Genomic DNA, 16,453 nt, shown 5'->3' with positions numbered 1-16,453 from the left:
CTCTTCTGACATTCTATATTTCATGTGAAAGCAGCATTCTTACGTAACAACTTTGTCATTGGTCCTGCAATAATTAAGAATCCTTCTACAAAACGTCAGTAATATCCCGCCATACCTAGGAAACTTCAAACCTCTGTGACTGTAGTAGGAACATTCCAGTTGATAACTGCTTCAACCTTCTGAGAATTCACTTCTATTCCTCGACCTGACACCACGGGTCCCAAGAATACCACATTATCTGCTGGGGTTTGGTGCCCCTTGCACAGCGGAAGACTTGTACAAAACAAATAAATCAGACACGGATCTATTTGACCGATTATGCGATTAATCAATTCACATGTTAAACAGATAATTGCATGCTAGAACGCAAATAATTCATGCTCATGAAAAGTAAATCCTAAAACATGAATTCTACGGTTTAGAGTTACCGATTTGATTCTCCAAAGAATCGACGATTGCTCGCGCCTTCTCCACGTGATGATCTTCGATACTAGACCACGGATCTTCTCTCTGGTTCCCGAACTGTATCTCGATATCAGGGTGGGCTGATCTTATCAAAATACTAGGACTCGAATAAAGAAGACAGAAGAAATCCTTTTGGGAAAAGGAGTAGAAATCGAAATCTCCTTCAGCTGGGGAACGAAAATTTCGAAAATTTTATGTATGAAAATTTTGTTCATTCTGTCTCTTTTATTCTCCTATTTATATTAAGTTCCTTTTGGGCCCAGACAGAGATCTATGGAAAGTTTTGGATATGGGCTCGCCCAATTAGCTTTTTACTAATTAAATTGAATCCACAATTTAATACAAGCTTATATTGGAATATTACGAGCAGCCACTATAGAAGTAATATTGAACTCTCCCCATCCAAATCCGAAATTACAAGTAATCCGGGTTTCCGTTATTTATTACTTATTTCTCGCGCTTAAGATATAAATGTCCATTAATTAATTAATGTCTGCTATGAACTTAATTAATTAATATCTTATTAATTCCAAGAGTGGACTTAGCAAGAAACATTTATTTATTATTCATAGAGTAATAAAACTCCAACTGACCAGTTTTCTGAATAATAAAACCTTGTTCGAGCTCCTCTTGAGGACATTATCAAACGAGACTCACCTCGCGCACGTTTCAACATAATAGCACTACCCAATATATAAGGATTATTGGGTTGCGAAAAACCCGCACCATTTGATAAGTCAAAGTAGTGCATAAGTCAAAGTAGTGCATAATCTAACATATGTAGATTAAGAAATAATATTTTATCAAGACCTAGTCTTTCAGTAGATAGCATAAAGACACGTCTTGCTGTTAGATCCGTTCAATGCTATACCACACCAATGTCATCTTATTTCAGTAAGGCTTAGAAATATGCGGACTGACATTGCAACCTTTCACGATAGGTAGCCAAAGCCTATCTAGGTTGTGAAATTCTTCTTTTTCTTTTGCAAAGCATTGCATAGATCTGACCGTGTTACCTTAAAGTGGACGACGCCCACAACCGGTCTACTAAGCAAAAGACTTAGACTTTGTTTACTTCTTATACATTTAAATGTTTGTAAAACATCTTATAAATGCACAAGCAAACACAATGTAATAATAATAGTGATTCTATTCGTGCGAGACTGCTCGAATAATACTGAATCGGGTTAAAAGTGGATTATAGAGTTTTACGTATACAAGCAAGATTCTATTCGAGCGAAACTTGCTCGAAACATGCTTTTCAGTATACCAAACCTAACAATCTCCCACTTATATCGAACTACCATTCATTTCACAAGGTGAAAGAAAAATCTGCTTGGTTGTTCTCCGATTATATCTTTTTCACCTTAATGTCTTTGCTGCGTACTTGATCTTTAATTAATTTCATCCCCATATGTGATTGCTTAGCTTAATAAACTCGTGTATCACTCGATTTAGCCTTCACTAGAGTAATAAAAAATAATACTCATAGGCATACTCAAAACTTACGATTAAAGCTATTAGGAAGATATTCCTAAATGAAACACATATTCAGAGGATAACTTACTCGATCACTGATTAGTCATAAAACTAAGACAGTGTAACCCCAAGGACATTACATGAATGACCGGTAAACGAGAATATAGTTACTAGTCTTTCTCAAGCACTAGGGTATATTCATTACCTCAATCAAAATCCTTTGCCATGGTTAATATGATATATACTTGCTATGCATAAGCACAACTAATATCAAACTTAGTACACATTATAGCATAGATGAGACAACTATCTCCGAAACTAGTCTCATAATTCTTGATCTCACTAAGCGTCAAACGACACTTGACTAGAGACAAGACAATTCCATCTTGAGAGGTATAAACCTTTTCATGGAATTTCTAATGCTTAAATGTTCCAAGAAATGTGTAGATATAGGATTCCTAAGAGAATCTCAACATTCTTTCTAGCAATCTTAAAAGGACTTAGTTGCTAAGAATGTAATTAGTTTCTCTTAAATCATTTATCTTAAACTGGGTAGACAACCAGTTTCCTACGCTAGATGTCAATCTTAGTTGTTTGCAACTTTTTGTAGATTTCATCATCGTAGAGTACCAATAATACCATATGTAATGCACTTTCAACTTCCTTGTGCTTATAGCACTGTTAAGGACACAAGTCAAATACCAAATATTTGACAATTTTGATAAAACACATATACTCTGATTTAGATGCTTGCCTAAGACCACGAAGGTCTATATAAGCTTCCAATCATGCGTTTCTTGCCCTTAATTACATATCCATTAGAATGTTCTAGTAGATGATTTCCTCAAGACTTCTATTTATAGAAGGCTGTCTTAACAATCATAATACATACATTCTAATATATGTAAGTTTTAATAGACAATAGGATCTAATAAATCCTGGCACAACGATAGCGAGAAGATAATTCTCTTTGGGCATAACCCATTGTCATTGTCTAGCCATTTGAGATCCACATTTACACTTGCAAAGATACTTGCTCCCACTGACTGACACAGCCTATACGTAGTTTTGCAAGTCTTGTAAAACATGTTATCTATCTTAGATTGTAGTTTGGAATCTATCACCTTTTCAAGGATGAATATCCAAATGAACCAATACTACATTGTAGTTAAAGGGATTATGTTCAAGTTGATCTAAGACTTAGTCTTATGACACTCTTAGACCCATGAACTTGTTGTGTTCCAGTGGAACGCTCCCACTATGATATGGTTCTTACAATCTCAGGCACTGAAGTTGATTTTATTAGTGCAATAGTTTCTAATGGTATGACTTCTTGGTAATGTGGAAAATCCGATATCTCTCTCTTTATTTTGAGAGTTATCACGCTGTTAGGCTTGTAGTTCATCTCTTGATCTTCATACAAGAATTATATCTTTGAAGATTACAGAACTTATAACCTTACATCATTTGGGACAAACCTTAAAACATGCCTCAGTACTCAACTCCAATTTCTTGGACACTTTTCCAATACGTGTTGGAACAACATTACACCTTGAGATGTGCTAGACTAGAGACGCTCTAGTCCATAACTCGTATTTTGTAGAAGGTACTGATGTTGGTAGTTTCTTTAATATTCATCCCATCAATGATAAGATTTTAATGAGTACAACTCATCACTTAATCAAACTTGTCTTAGAAAGACTTCGATTCCTTCTTACATAACTATCCGATTCATTAGATGAATGCTTGGATTCGTTAATGGAGATTAGACTCTCACTACTGATCATAACCCTTTGCTCGTCCCCTTATGGTGTAAACCATTAAGACTTGCTAGTCTTTCTATGTTGCACTTCTATAAGTATTATGAATCTCTTGAAAAATCAAATGATTCTAACTCATAGAGCATTAAACAGACTTTATCAACTGTCAAGCTATTTAACGAAATGTTAAAATCTTGATAGTCTAGATCAGTTCGAACAATTTCTAAGTATTTTCTTGGCCTTAAGGCTAAGAGCCATAAATACTTTATCATAAAATGATTAAGAAGTTGATGTGTGGTTGAATACTCAACCTTGTCGCACTTATATTATTTTAATACTATGATGCCTTAAGCATCAACCATAAAACAATAGTTGAGCATTAATAGCTCCCACCGCAACAAAAACCTAACTAGATAAAGATCTCTTACTTAGAAGTTGCATTGTCATGTAAGTCATTGTCCTTCTATAAAATAGGTCAATCCAACTCACAAAGCATCTTTTCTCGCTTTAAACAAACTTCGATGACAATCCAGGCTCTCCCATTTCCATATCTAGTCTTTTGTTCAAATGAACTAGGACTTAAGAAAAATGCAGCCTTTATGAATTCGTCATCTATCACGTTACTTTCCTCTAATAGTAACACAACGACTATTATTCTGAAGATTTTCTACTTTTCAGTTAAACCTTCTTATAGTCATTTCTTGTTACTTTAGCGATGACTTGTGTCAGAAACTATTTAAGTGATCAAAAGATGCTCAAAACATTCTGTCACTTTAGGATATTCCAATCGAATCATCTTGACAGATTCTATTGATATCCATCTTTCATCGTCATTTACCAAGACTTGTCGAGCTACTTAAAGGAAAATAGCTTGACCTTATTCCTCAAAGAGCTTGTCAAGTACATGCATAATGCATTCTCGAACATTCTTCGTGGAATTATGTCGAGGAAATGGAGGACATGAATCATTGAGTATAAACTCAAGGTTTTCAGCGATGAGAAACTTATCCATTTTCGTTTCCGGTCTACATAATTTAGGCATTCGAGTTTACTTTCTTTAAGGATCGCAGACAAATATTAAATGACATAATGAAGATTTGGCAAATAAACTTATTATCACATACTCATGCTCAATACACAATCACAAATAACCACAAAACAATTATGTTTCTTACAACAGCAAAATTAATAAATTGTATCCTCCTTTGGAGGTTAATACGCATTAAAATTTTGACAATTTTACTGGTCACAACACCGACGCATCAATATCTTCCTCCTTTGGAGGTCAACACGCCTAATGCTGCCTAAGCACGACCATCAGATTTAGCATTACAGTATTTTATTTCTACAACACACTCTCATAACAATGTTCATGTGCTGATAACAAAACCAAGCTATCTCATAAATTCTTATTGAACCCTGAAACTTGCAGTTCCTTAGGATTATTGTCCCCACTTTGCAGGTGGCAATAATATTGGGAACCACTTTCTAGTTCATTCTATTTATTATGTGAGAAGTCCGCCCTTATGAACTTACTGTTTTCGTAGGATTATTGTCCCTACTTTGTAGGTGGCGATAATATTAGAAAATCAGCTTCACAAAATTTGGCAGTCCAACCGATAGAGACCATATACAACACACTTGTTGTAATCATCACTTAGATATTTAGTATGGTTTTTGCATAATTATCACATAAGTAGATAAAACAGATAATCCACTTAAAATAGATAAACACCAAATAAACAGATAAATCCATTTAATGCATGGCATTTAAACACACATGATAATTAACGATAATTATTTAATCTAGTCAAGGGAGAATCAATTAAATAATTAAGTTTTATATTGGATAATAATTATCCAAATTTATTTAGGATTTATCAAGATAGAGTCAACTATCTAAATCCACTTAGGATTATTCTAGATTTTATTTCCATAAAATCAAATCCTACAATTCAAGATAACGTTGATCTAGGATTATCATTATTTAAATCGTACTAGGATATTACTAGATAGAAACACTTCCATCATAATCCATAAGATAAAAATAAAATCCAATCAATAAAGATTTGTACAAATCTTAATTCTATTTAGAATAGACATCTAGAATATATCACACATTACTTAGGATTTCTTAGATAAATAAATATATCTAAATCCAATTAAATAAGGATTTCTTATATATCATCAATATCCTAATCTATCTAGGACATAAATCCAAAAGATAAGGATAACTTGGATTAATACTTATTTTAATCCATCTAAGATTTGTCTTAATAGAATTAAATCTATTCAAATCCCTAGGATAAAATAAATTAATATAAATATTTATCCTAATTCATTTAGGATTTGTCTTGGAATAAATCCATTTAAATCCATAGAATAAGATAATATTATATTAGAATTATTCAAATCTATCTAAGATTTATCTAGGAACAAATCCATATAAATCTATAAGATAAGAATAAAATATTATATTATCACTATCCAAATCCATCTAGAATTTATCTATGAATAAATTCATATAAACTCATAGGATAAGAATAAAATAATATTATCATTATCTAAATCCAACTAGGATTCGTCTAGGGATAAATCCACATTAATCCATAGGATATAGACAAATATTAGATTGTCATTATCCAAATTTAACTAGGATTTTCGTCTATGAATTAAATCCCTACAAATCCATAAAATAAAGATAAAATCTATAATTAATCTATGTTTTGATACAAAATCAAATCTTATATAATATATAAAATCCACAAAAGATATATTCAAATCTTATTTCCAAATTAATCTTGAATACTTTCCAAAATTAATTCCAAGGGTTAGGAACTCTAATTATTTTTGGGAGGTAAAGTCACGGGATCGAGGCATAGGGAAACCCCTAATCTAGCACTCCGTCGGACTCCCACTGCTCCGCAGCTGCTGCCTTATTTCCGGCAGACTGTGCCCTGCCGGCGCTGCCACTGTTGCCGCGTCGTCGCTGTTGCGACGTTGCCTTTTCAGCGGCTACGACAACAGCTTCCTCCGAGCCTGGAAACTGCCCAAGAAGGGCTCCCACTCGAAAAACTATCGTCTCCGGCATACTGCTGTCTTGCGCAGACCATCGCTGCTGCATCTCCGCACCTGCTGCTACTTACACAGCCGCAGGCGTTGCTCTGCGGGATACCGACGCTGCTGTCGCTGCGTCGTCGCACCCGCCGCTGCCCGTTCGCCGCTGCTGCCTGTGTGACGACGTCGCCGCAGTAGCTGCTGCGTCGTCTTCGTCAACACTGCTGCAGATTCTTGGAACAGATCGCAGCCGTCGCAGTTTTCCTCCACTGCGCTCGCGGTGATGCAATTTTTCAATTGCCAACACCAATTCTCAAAACGAATCGAACGTAAGCCTTTCTTTAATCAAAAAGATGATTACCAAGAAAGCATCACACGTAATTGTGAACAAACAAATATTATGTATAAAATATTCACATATTGATATCATATATAATTGATACCAAAACGCAACGCTCAATTCACGGTTCATAGTGTTCTTCGATATTATATACATATAACAGACACCGAAAACACATATGATCATGCATTCAGCAATTCACGTAACATGAAATTAATCCACATAATCAGAGCCAAAAATTGGCTCTGATACCAATTGCTGGGGTTTGGTGCCCCTTGCACAGCGGAAGACTTGTACAAAACAAATAAATCAGACACGGATCTATTTGACTGATTATGCGATTAATCAATTCACATGTTAAACATTTAATTGCATGCTAGAACGCAAATAATTCATGCTCATGAAAAGTAAATCCTAAAACATGAATTCTACGGTTTAGAGTTACCGATTTGATTCTCCAAAGAATCGACGATTGCTCGCGCCTTCTCCACGTGATGATCTTCGATACTAGATCACGGATCTTCTCTCTGGTTCCCGAACTGTATCTCGATATCAGGGTGGGCTGATCTTATCAAAATACTATGACTCGAATAAAGAAGACAGAAGAAATCCTTTTGGGAAAAGGAGTAGAAATCGAAATCTCCTTCAGCTGGGGAACGAAAATTTCGAAAATTTTATGTATGAAAATTGTGTTCATTCTGCCTCCTTTATTCTCCTATTTATATTAAGTTCCTTTTGGGCCCAGACAGGGATCTATGGAAGGTTTTGGATATGGGCTCGTCCAATTAGATTTTTACTAATTAAATTGAACCCACAATTTAATACAAGCTTATATTGGAATATTACGAGTAGCCACTACAGAAGTAATATTGAACTCTCCCCATCCAAATCCGAAATTACAAGTAATCCGGGTTTCCGTTATTTATTACTTATTTCCCGCGCTTAAAATATAAATGTCCATTAATTAATTAATGTCTGCTATGAACTTAATTAATTAATATCTTATTAATTCCAAGAGTGGACTTAGCAAGAAACATTTATTTATTATTCATAGAGTAATAAAACTCCAACTGACCAGTTTTCTGAATAATAAAACATTGTTCGAGCTCCTCTTGAGGACATTATCAAACGAGACTCATCTCGCGCACGTTTCAACATAATAGCAATCCTAGCACCGCTAGATATTAATCACCACTACCCAATATATCAGGATTATTGGGTTGCGAAAAACCCGCACCATTTGATAAGTCAAAGTAGTGCATAATCAATACCGTATGCTCAATACTAACATATGTAGATTAAGAAATAATATTTTATCAAGACCTAGTCTTTCAGTAGATAGCATAAAGACACGTCTTGCTGTTAGATCCGTTCAGTGCTATACCACACCAATGTCATCTTATTTCAGTAAAGCTTAGAAATATGCGGACTGACATTGCAACCTTTCACGATAGGTAGCCAAAGCCTATCTAGGTTGTGAAATTCTTTTTTTTCTTTTGCAAAGCATTGCATTGATCTGACCGTGTTACCTTAAAGTGGACGACGCCCACAACCGGTCTAATAAGCAAAAGACTTAGACTTTGTTTACTTCTTATACATTTAAATGTTTGTAAAACATCTTATAAATGCACAAGCGAACACAATGTAATAATAATAGTGATTCTATTCGTGCGAGACTGCTCGAATAATACTGAATCGGGTTAAAAGTGGATTATAGAGTTTTACGTATACAAGCAAGATTCTATTCGAGCGAAACTTGCTCGAAACATGCTTTTCAGTATACCAAACCTAACATTATCTAGCCAAAACTCACATTTACTCAACTTTACATACAATTGTTTATCTTGTAGAACTTGTAACACTGATTGCAAGTGATTAACATGATCCTCCTTACTTCGTGAGTAAACCAATATATCATCGATAAAAACAATCATAAACTGATCCAAAAAGGGTTGAAATACTTTGTTCATCAGTGCCATAAAAGCCGCAGGTGCGTTTGTTAGTCCGAAAGGCATCACCAAAAATTCATAATGGCCATATCGTGTCCGAAAAGCTGTCTTTGGAATATCCTCTTTAGCTATCTTCAACTGATGGTATCCTGATCGAAGATCTATCTTTGAAAACACTTGTGCACCCTGGAGTTGATCAAATAAATCTTCAATTCTCGGCAATGGATATTTATTCTTCACTGTCACCTAATTCAAATTTCGATATTCTATACAAAGTTGCAATGTTCCATCATTCTTCTTCACAAACAATATTGGTGCTTCCCAAGGTGAAACATTGGGCCGTACAAATCCCTTATCTAACAATTCTTGCAACTGTTTCTTCAATTCTTGCAACTCCAATAAAGACATCCGATAAGGAGGAATCGAAATAGATGCAGTACCAGGTAGTAACTCAATAGTAAACTCTGTCTCTCGATCGGTGGCAACCCAGGTAAATCTTCAGGAAAAACATCAGGAAAATCTTTAACAACAGGAATTTCTTTCACATTATCAAGAACTGTAGCACACTATATAACATGAGCAAAGTATGCCTCACATCCACCTCGTATTAATCGAAAAGCCGATGAAGCTGAAATAAGACAAGTTGGAACGATTTGCCGATTGCCGTAGAATATCACTTGATCCCGTCCTGGAGATTCTATCACCACTTCTTTAGCATAACAGTCAACCTGAGACCGGTGGCGCGACAACCAATTCATACCTTGTATAACATCAAACACATGTATAAACAAGGGAATCAAATCTGCTGACAGTTCTACTGAATTTATTGATACCACACAATCTCGATAAACCGTGTATACTGAAACAACTTCACCCAATGGTGTGTGTACACACACCTAGGCTATGCTGTAGAGGTTTGGGTTCTTTATGCAGATGTGATGCAATGACAGGTGCTATAAATGAATGAGTTGATCCTGGATCTATCAATGTATATATCATAGTTTCATTTAAGTAAAGTGTACCAGTGATGACCTCGGGTGCTTTAGATGCCTCATCTTGAGTTATGGCAAACACACGAGCATGTCCCTGGGGTGTAGACCCTTGTGCCTCTGACTACCCTCGTCCTCTACCAATAGAAGCACTTATAGCTTGTCCTCTTCCACGGCCTTGACTAAAGCCTGTACTTGATGCTGCTGGTCGCACATTTTTTACTGTTTGTTCTGTCATTGCTCTGCTACTTGGTATCCTGTCCGATCAAAATGGGCATTCCCTATAGTAATGTCCTAGTTGTCTGCAATGATAGCAACCCCCTGTGTTGTCGTCCACAATACAGGCATAAAGGTCGTGCATATGTTTCCATACCAGATCCTCTTCCCAACTTAGGATTAAGGGATAGTGCATGTCCATCTCTAGGGGCAGGTAAACCCCCTCTACTAAAGCTAGATGCTGAAGAAAAGGAACCTTGTCGTCTTGGAAATCTAGAACTCGACTCACCAGTATACTATACTGGGGTGGTCATCTCTTCTGTCTCTGAAGATAAACATGTCTTTCTTTTACCAGTCTCTCAGCTCGAATAGCCGATGTACGTAAATCACTATAAGTGTGAAGATCTGAAGGTGTAATCTTACTTCTTATCTCGTATATCAGTCCAACTTCAAAATGTCTGCACTTATCCTGTTCTGTAGGCAATAATGCAGATGCATATCGAGAAAGCTGAGTAAACTTCACTTCATAGTCAGCAATAAACATAGCTCCCTACTTAAGGGACAAAAACTCTTTCTGCTTCTCATCACGATAAACTCTTGGCATATATTTGTCTCTGAATTCTCTAAGAAAGTCATCCCAACTAAGTACTGGAGGTTGTATCATACCATGTGGGACTGTCTCCCACCAATTATAAGCATCACCATGAAGAAGAGACACTGCATAATCAAAACGTTCTTCTAGAATACAACCCATCTGATTATACACACGCTCTGTCCAGCCATATCTTAGTCTCATCTGGATCAATGGTCCCATAAAAGTCAACTGCTCTCATTTTCCGGAGTTCTTTAAAGTTTCTACCTCTTTGCCTCATCATTGGCCCTTGTACTTCTTGTTCAACTAGTCTAGGTATAGGTTGGTTATGCCCAGATGATGCAGCATGTATATGAGATGCTTCTACAGTTAATGAACGATGCAGGGCGGCTGACCCTTCTCTCCTCGGTGACACATGTTCATGAATATCCATGTTCCTGATACTTCAAATGCAATGCAACTTATAACCAATATGTATCATATGCTATGCATGAATCTTATGTCCCAGCGGGATTCTATCCCCGCTCTGATACCACCTAAACTGTCACACCCAACCCCCTATGACGTATGCACATAGTATAAATAAATTCAAAATTTAAAATAAATAATCCACACGTTAAGTAAATAAAACAGACATATTATATATTATCAAAAACCAACATTTATCAAGTACATATTTCAAAGCATTCTAAACCGTAGTGGGACTCTCTCACCACTCTATATACTACACAATAAATCTACATGCAAAAATGATGAGGAGGAGAAGGTTGCTAAAACGCATCAGCCGCCGAACCTGATAACACGTGCAGTATATACGACCCACGTCAACCAAAAACTTCACTGATATCTTATTCCTGAAAAATATTAGTGGTTTATTATATAAATCTTACCGTTAATTCCACAGCTCAAAAATCAAACATATTCTTTAACCAATATATATATACTCTCTCCGTCCCGGAGTATTAGACTCACTTCTTTTGGGCACATGATTTAAGGAATTGGTATTTAAATAGTTAAAGTGGAGAGAGTAAAGTATGAGAGAGGGAAAAAGTAGGGGAGAGAAGAGAGAAAAAAGTAGGTGGAGAATAAAATAAGATAGATGTTTTTTGCTAAAAAAGGAAATGAGTCTAATATGTTGGGACATCCCAAAAGGGAAAGTTGGTCTAATACCTTGGGACGGAGGGAGTAACAATTATCAACAAATATTAAAAATAATTCCATATACATATGCACATGCCACTTTGTTCGGTTTATTATTCTGTGATAGCTCAAGCCTGGTATCTGCCCGGGATTTCTAATATGCCAATATGATTTGACCCGAGGTCCCACTATGATTTGACCCGTAGGTCCCACTGTGAGTTGACCCCTAGGTCCCAATATGATTAACCCGAAGATGACTATGATTGACCTGGTATCTGTTCGGTTTATACACGTGCATGTGTTTTGACGTGCCTGTGTTTTGGCCAATACTTCTCTTCTACTGGGACTTGTTGTGCACGCTTATGCTGAGGAGGAAGATACTTCATACCGCCTCCGTCCGAAAAATGTTGTCCATATTTTACTCGGTGCAAGTTTTAAGAAATGTGAAGAAAAGTAATGGAAAAAAGTTAGTCGAATGTAGATTCTACATTTATATATTACTCCCTGAGTCCCAAGATAAGTGAAACACTTCTTTTGGGCACGAGATTTAAGGAATTGATATTTAAAGAATTAAAGTAGAGAGACTAAAGTAGAGTATGAGAAAGAGAAATAGAGAAGTAAAGGGAGAATAAAACAGGTGGAGAATTAAGTAAGAAATAAGAATTTTTTACTAAAAAAGGAAATGACTAACTTATAATGGGACATCCCGAAAAAGAATATGACTCGCTTATAGGAATGGAGGAAATACTAGTTTTATACACCCTCCGACCCAACTAGATTTAGTCGTATTCCTTTTTTAAATTTCCCACCTAAGTCTATTCCCACAAGTTGCACACATGATGCTCCTAATAGCGTTGTATTCACGCTGAAATAAAACAAAATTCATTTTACTTTCTGACTTATCTCCTCAAACCTTAAATATGTAACCAAAAAATTAAAACTTTCTTGGAGTATATATAGTTATTTCCAAAATCTTTGCAGCCATCGGATGAAAAATCTAATGATTCTAATCCAGCCGTCCATTCATTCCGGCAGAACACAAAATTAAAGCAAAAAAATAAAACGCCCCTTTCTCCATTTATCACTTGCCTCGCGGACTATTCCATAGCTGTAGTCCCATTAAAGATTGCGAAACCTCTTTGTTTCTCTTCTCGGATTAAAGGAGGAATTTTAGGGCTCAGATTGCAAAATGTCCGGTGGAATTGCGCGCGGGCGGCTGACGGAGGAGCGAAAGTCATGGCGGAAGAATCATCCACATGTCGGTGCACTTCTCTTCTTTAAGTTTCGATTGCAGTTTGCATTTGTTGTTTATGGAGTGATTTTAAGTATGAATTTATTGTTGATTTTCGTTTTGGGTTTAGGGTTTTGTGGCTAAGCCGGAGACTCTGCCTGAGGGTACAGTGAATTTGATGGCGTGGCACTGCACGATTCCTGGTAAGGCCGGGGTAAGTATATCAATCAATCAACTATTTTTGTTTGTTCATCGTTGTTTTGATTTGGAATTAAGCCCCTGATTTGGAGTTGAATAATGTGGATTTGACATAGGAGTTAAGCCCCTTGATTGGGTTGAAGTGAATAATGTGGAGTTAAAATTGTAAATATTGAGATTGCGTCTACTTTTCGTTTATCAGCTTACTAATTTTGTGGAAGTTGTTTTGAACTGTGTGAAGTTAATGTTAGTCAGCCATGGTAGTTTTCCCTAAAATACCAAACCATGGAGTAGAGAGACGAGAGAGACGAATGCAATCTGCAGTGTTCTGATTGTATTTCAGTTTCTCTGGCTTTATTTTTTGTTAAAGAAATATGCGTTTTAATAGAGTGTGAAGAATTATGTTGATATCATGTAGCCTTAGTTTATAATTTTGTGATACTTTTGCCCCTTATTATAACCATGTGGATGGACCTCATTATATTTTATTCTTTTAGATGAATAAAAATATTGCTATGTATTTTAACTATTTTCGTATTGTTTCATTTGAATATTACTATCATCATAATGTTCTTCACTTGCTGTTGTTTGAGATTCAAGTGTTTTCTGAATTTTAGTTGACAGAGTTTATATTGTATGTGATGCATGAGTTTCCACTTTAGTCTTTTGTTCGGTTGGGATTCCAGCCAAACTTAGTTGGACAACTTGGGTTATAACTGTAGTAGACTGGAGATCTGATGGAATGCATGTACTTCAACTTTTGAAGTGGCTTCAGTTTGGATTTCTTTCTGTTTCTTTGTTCTCTTTTTTAGTTTTATTAAATTGTTCCATGTTGATTTTCTATAGCTGTATACATATAATTGATGTATGGCAATGCTTGTAACGGGTAGCTCATGAACAGATGAATGAGTTATACTGAGTGTGTTGTTTACTTATGTTTTTAATACTAAATATTTGATCACGGGTGCATTGCAGACCGACTGGGAGGGTGGTTATTACCCACTCACAATGCAGTTTAGTGAAGATTATCCAAGCAAGCCGCCGAAGTGTAAATTCCCACAAGGCTTTTTCCATCCTAATGTGTACCCATCTGGAACTGTTTGCCTCTCAATTCTAAATGAAGATAGTGTGAGTGTAGCTGCTTCTTCTATATCCGTTGTCTTACTGCTCTGTTAATTCTTATGGTGATTATTATTATTTTTCTATCTATTTCAAATATCATTAGGGTTGGCGCCCAGCTATCACGGTGAAGCAAATTTTGGTTGGTATCCAAGATTTGTTGGATACGCCTAATCCACAGGATCCAGCTCAAACTGAGGGATACCATATGTTCATCCAGGTTATACAAATTCTCTGTGATTTTGAAATTGTTGCCGTGCTCTTTCTGTACAGATTTATTGCAACAGTTACCCAAATTTATTACCACTTGCTATATAAGTCATTTCTCCTCTTGGGTGTAAGGTGCGCATGAGATATAAGACAAACATAATTCTTGATGTTTTTCTTAAGAATACTGCATGTATATTTCATTCTGATACTCTTCATGTATATGGCCTAGTTCTTTAGTTTAATTCCAAAGTCATCATTCTTCAATAGGTCATGGGTGAAAATAATTTCTGTGCCAGTGTGTTTTCATTTGACATGGGTTCATATTCTTTCATGAGCCCTAGAGAGCTGGGAGTGAAAAAAGCTCCATGTTAACTTGTACCGAACTGTTGTATATCCTGCAGGATCCAATTGAATACAAGAAAAGGGTTCGGCAACAGGCGAAGCTGTATCCTCCTCTTGTCTGAATATGTCTTTGTGCTGGTTATTCCTTAGTTTTGAGGCAAACGTGTTGCTAGAATTTGTATTTATCGAAAGAAGGTTATCACGTACCCCAGTGATTGGCAAGGCAATTTTGCCTGTTGGTACGGTGTTTGGATGTGCTTCTAGTTACTGAACCTGCATAATGCATAGAAACCTCTTGATTGTGATGAGGAGATTGTATTTGGTTGATGTCGAATGTGGTAATATAAGATCACCTTTCCTTTGCTCCACTTTGAGGGATGCGATATTTTTTCATACATTCAAGAATGTTGTTTTTGGCACTTTGGCAGCGACCTTGCTTTGATGTCTTCCATCAAGTACAAATCATCAACCCCTGTCCCTCGTTATATTTTCTTAGAGAGGTTTAGTATTTAGAAATGGTAACATGTTGGATTTAGTATTTTTCTGAATATTTTTGACTTTTTCTAATTTCGATCTCTTTATTCTAAAGTATGGTTCGAATTTTTATATTATGGTGATTTTTTTGTCAGAACTTAGAAATACTGCAATTATGCTGTGTATTTATCTTCTAGTATATCTTTTTGTTGTTCAGAGTATCACAATTGCCATAATTTGATCAACTTTATAAAGTTTTCTGTTTTTTTTTTTTAATTTAAAAAACATTCTAGATTATTTGTAATATATCATTGATTTTTATGTTTTTGAAGAGTCCTTGATGTGGTATCCTTTTATGATTTTGGTCAAGAATATTAATTTTTGGATTTTGAATCTCGAATAGTGTACTAGAAATATCTTTTTAATGGCAGTGTCATTTAAAATTGACAATCTAATTTTTTAAAGTATATTTTTCAAGTGGTGTGAGCCAGTTGATGAAGACAATGTCATGGTTTCATAAACGTCACTACCCGGATCTGCATGTGAGTCTTGGTTTGATTCTATCATCAATCAAGGAGAATAACTGGACAATAGAGAAATTAGTGAGTATTGTAATGTATGGTGTTTGTTTCTTTGTTATTGTACTAATTCTTTGTATGTTGAAGCTTAAGTAATGCAATGAAAGGAAATTTAAAACAGTGAATCAATCTTTGTTTGTTGAAACTCAAGTAATTCTTTGTTATTGTACTAATTCTTTGCTTCTTTATTATTATACTCCATCTGTTCCATAGTAATAGAAGCGTTTCTTTTCGGTACGGAGATTAAAAAAAATTGTGTTAGGTGAGTAAGTAAAAAGAGAGTAAAATGGAAAATATAAAAGGTAGAGGGATGA

At 35.7% G+C, this 16,453-nt stretch overlaps 1 protein-coding gene and 1 pseudogene across 1 annotated transcript; one reads left to right on the top strand and one right to left on the bottom strand.

Annotated features, from left to right (window-relative positions):
• Window positions 1-10,163: 10,163 nt before the first annotated feature.
• Window positions 10,164-11,280, bottom strand: LOC148932444 (uncharacterized; annotated as a pseudogene).
• Window positions 11,281-13,060: 1,780 nt separating this feature from the next.
• On the top strand, window positions 13,061-15,455 carry LOC125211762 (SUMO-conjugating enzyme SCE1-like). Its single transcript, XM_048111685.2, has 5 exons — window positions 13,061-13,245; window positions 13,349-13,432; window positions 14,392-14,544; window positions 14,642-14,755; window positions 15,147-15,455. The coding sequence occupies exons 1-5, from the start codon at window positions 13,177-13,179 to the stop codon at window positions 15,207-15,209; spliced, it is 483 nt and encodes a 160-aa protein (XP_047967642.1). The 5' UTR covers window positions 13,061-13,176; the 3' UTR covers window positions 15,210-15,455.
• Window positions 15,456-16,453: the final 998 nt, after the last annotated feature.

The sequence above is a fragment of the Salvia hispanica genome, chromosome 2 (assembly GCF_029641045.1).
Source record: "Salvia hispanica isolate PSC_SH4W2 chromosome 2, Shi_PSC_v1, whole genome shotgun sequence".
Classification (NCBI taxonomy): domain Eukaryota; kingdom Viridiplantae; phylum Streptophyta; class Magnoliopsida; order Lamiales; family Lamiaceae; genus Salvia; species Salvia hispanica.
Note: the sequence above shows the minus strand (reverse complement) of the source record. Positions and strands in the feature narration are given on the sequence as shown.

Bases quoted from the DNA above. Each gene is read 5' to 3' on its own strand.
- LOC125211762 (XM_048111685.2), top strand. From the start codon at position 13,177: ATGTCCGGTGGAATTGCGCGCGGGCGGCTGACGGAGGAGCGAAAGTCA. The intron at 13,246-13,348 runs GTCGGTGCACTT...TTTTGGGTTTAG, and splicing joins GGCGGAAGAATCATCCACAT to GGTTTTGTGGCTAAGCCGGA. The intron at 14,756-15,146 runs GTTATACAAATT...TATATCCTGCAG, and splicing joins GATACCATATGTTCATCCAG to GATCCAATTGAATACAAGAA.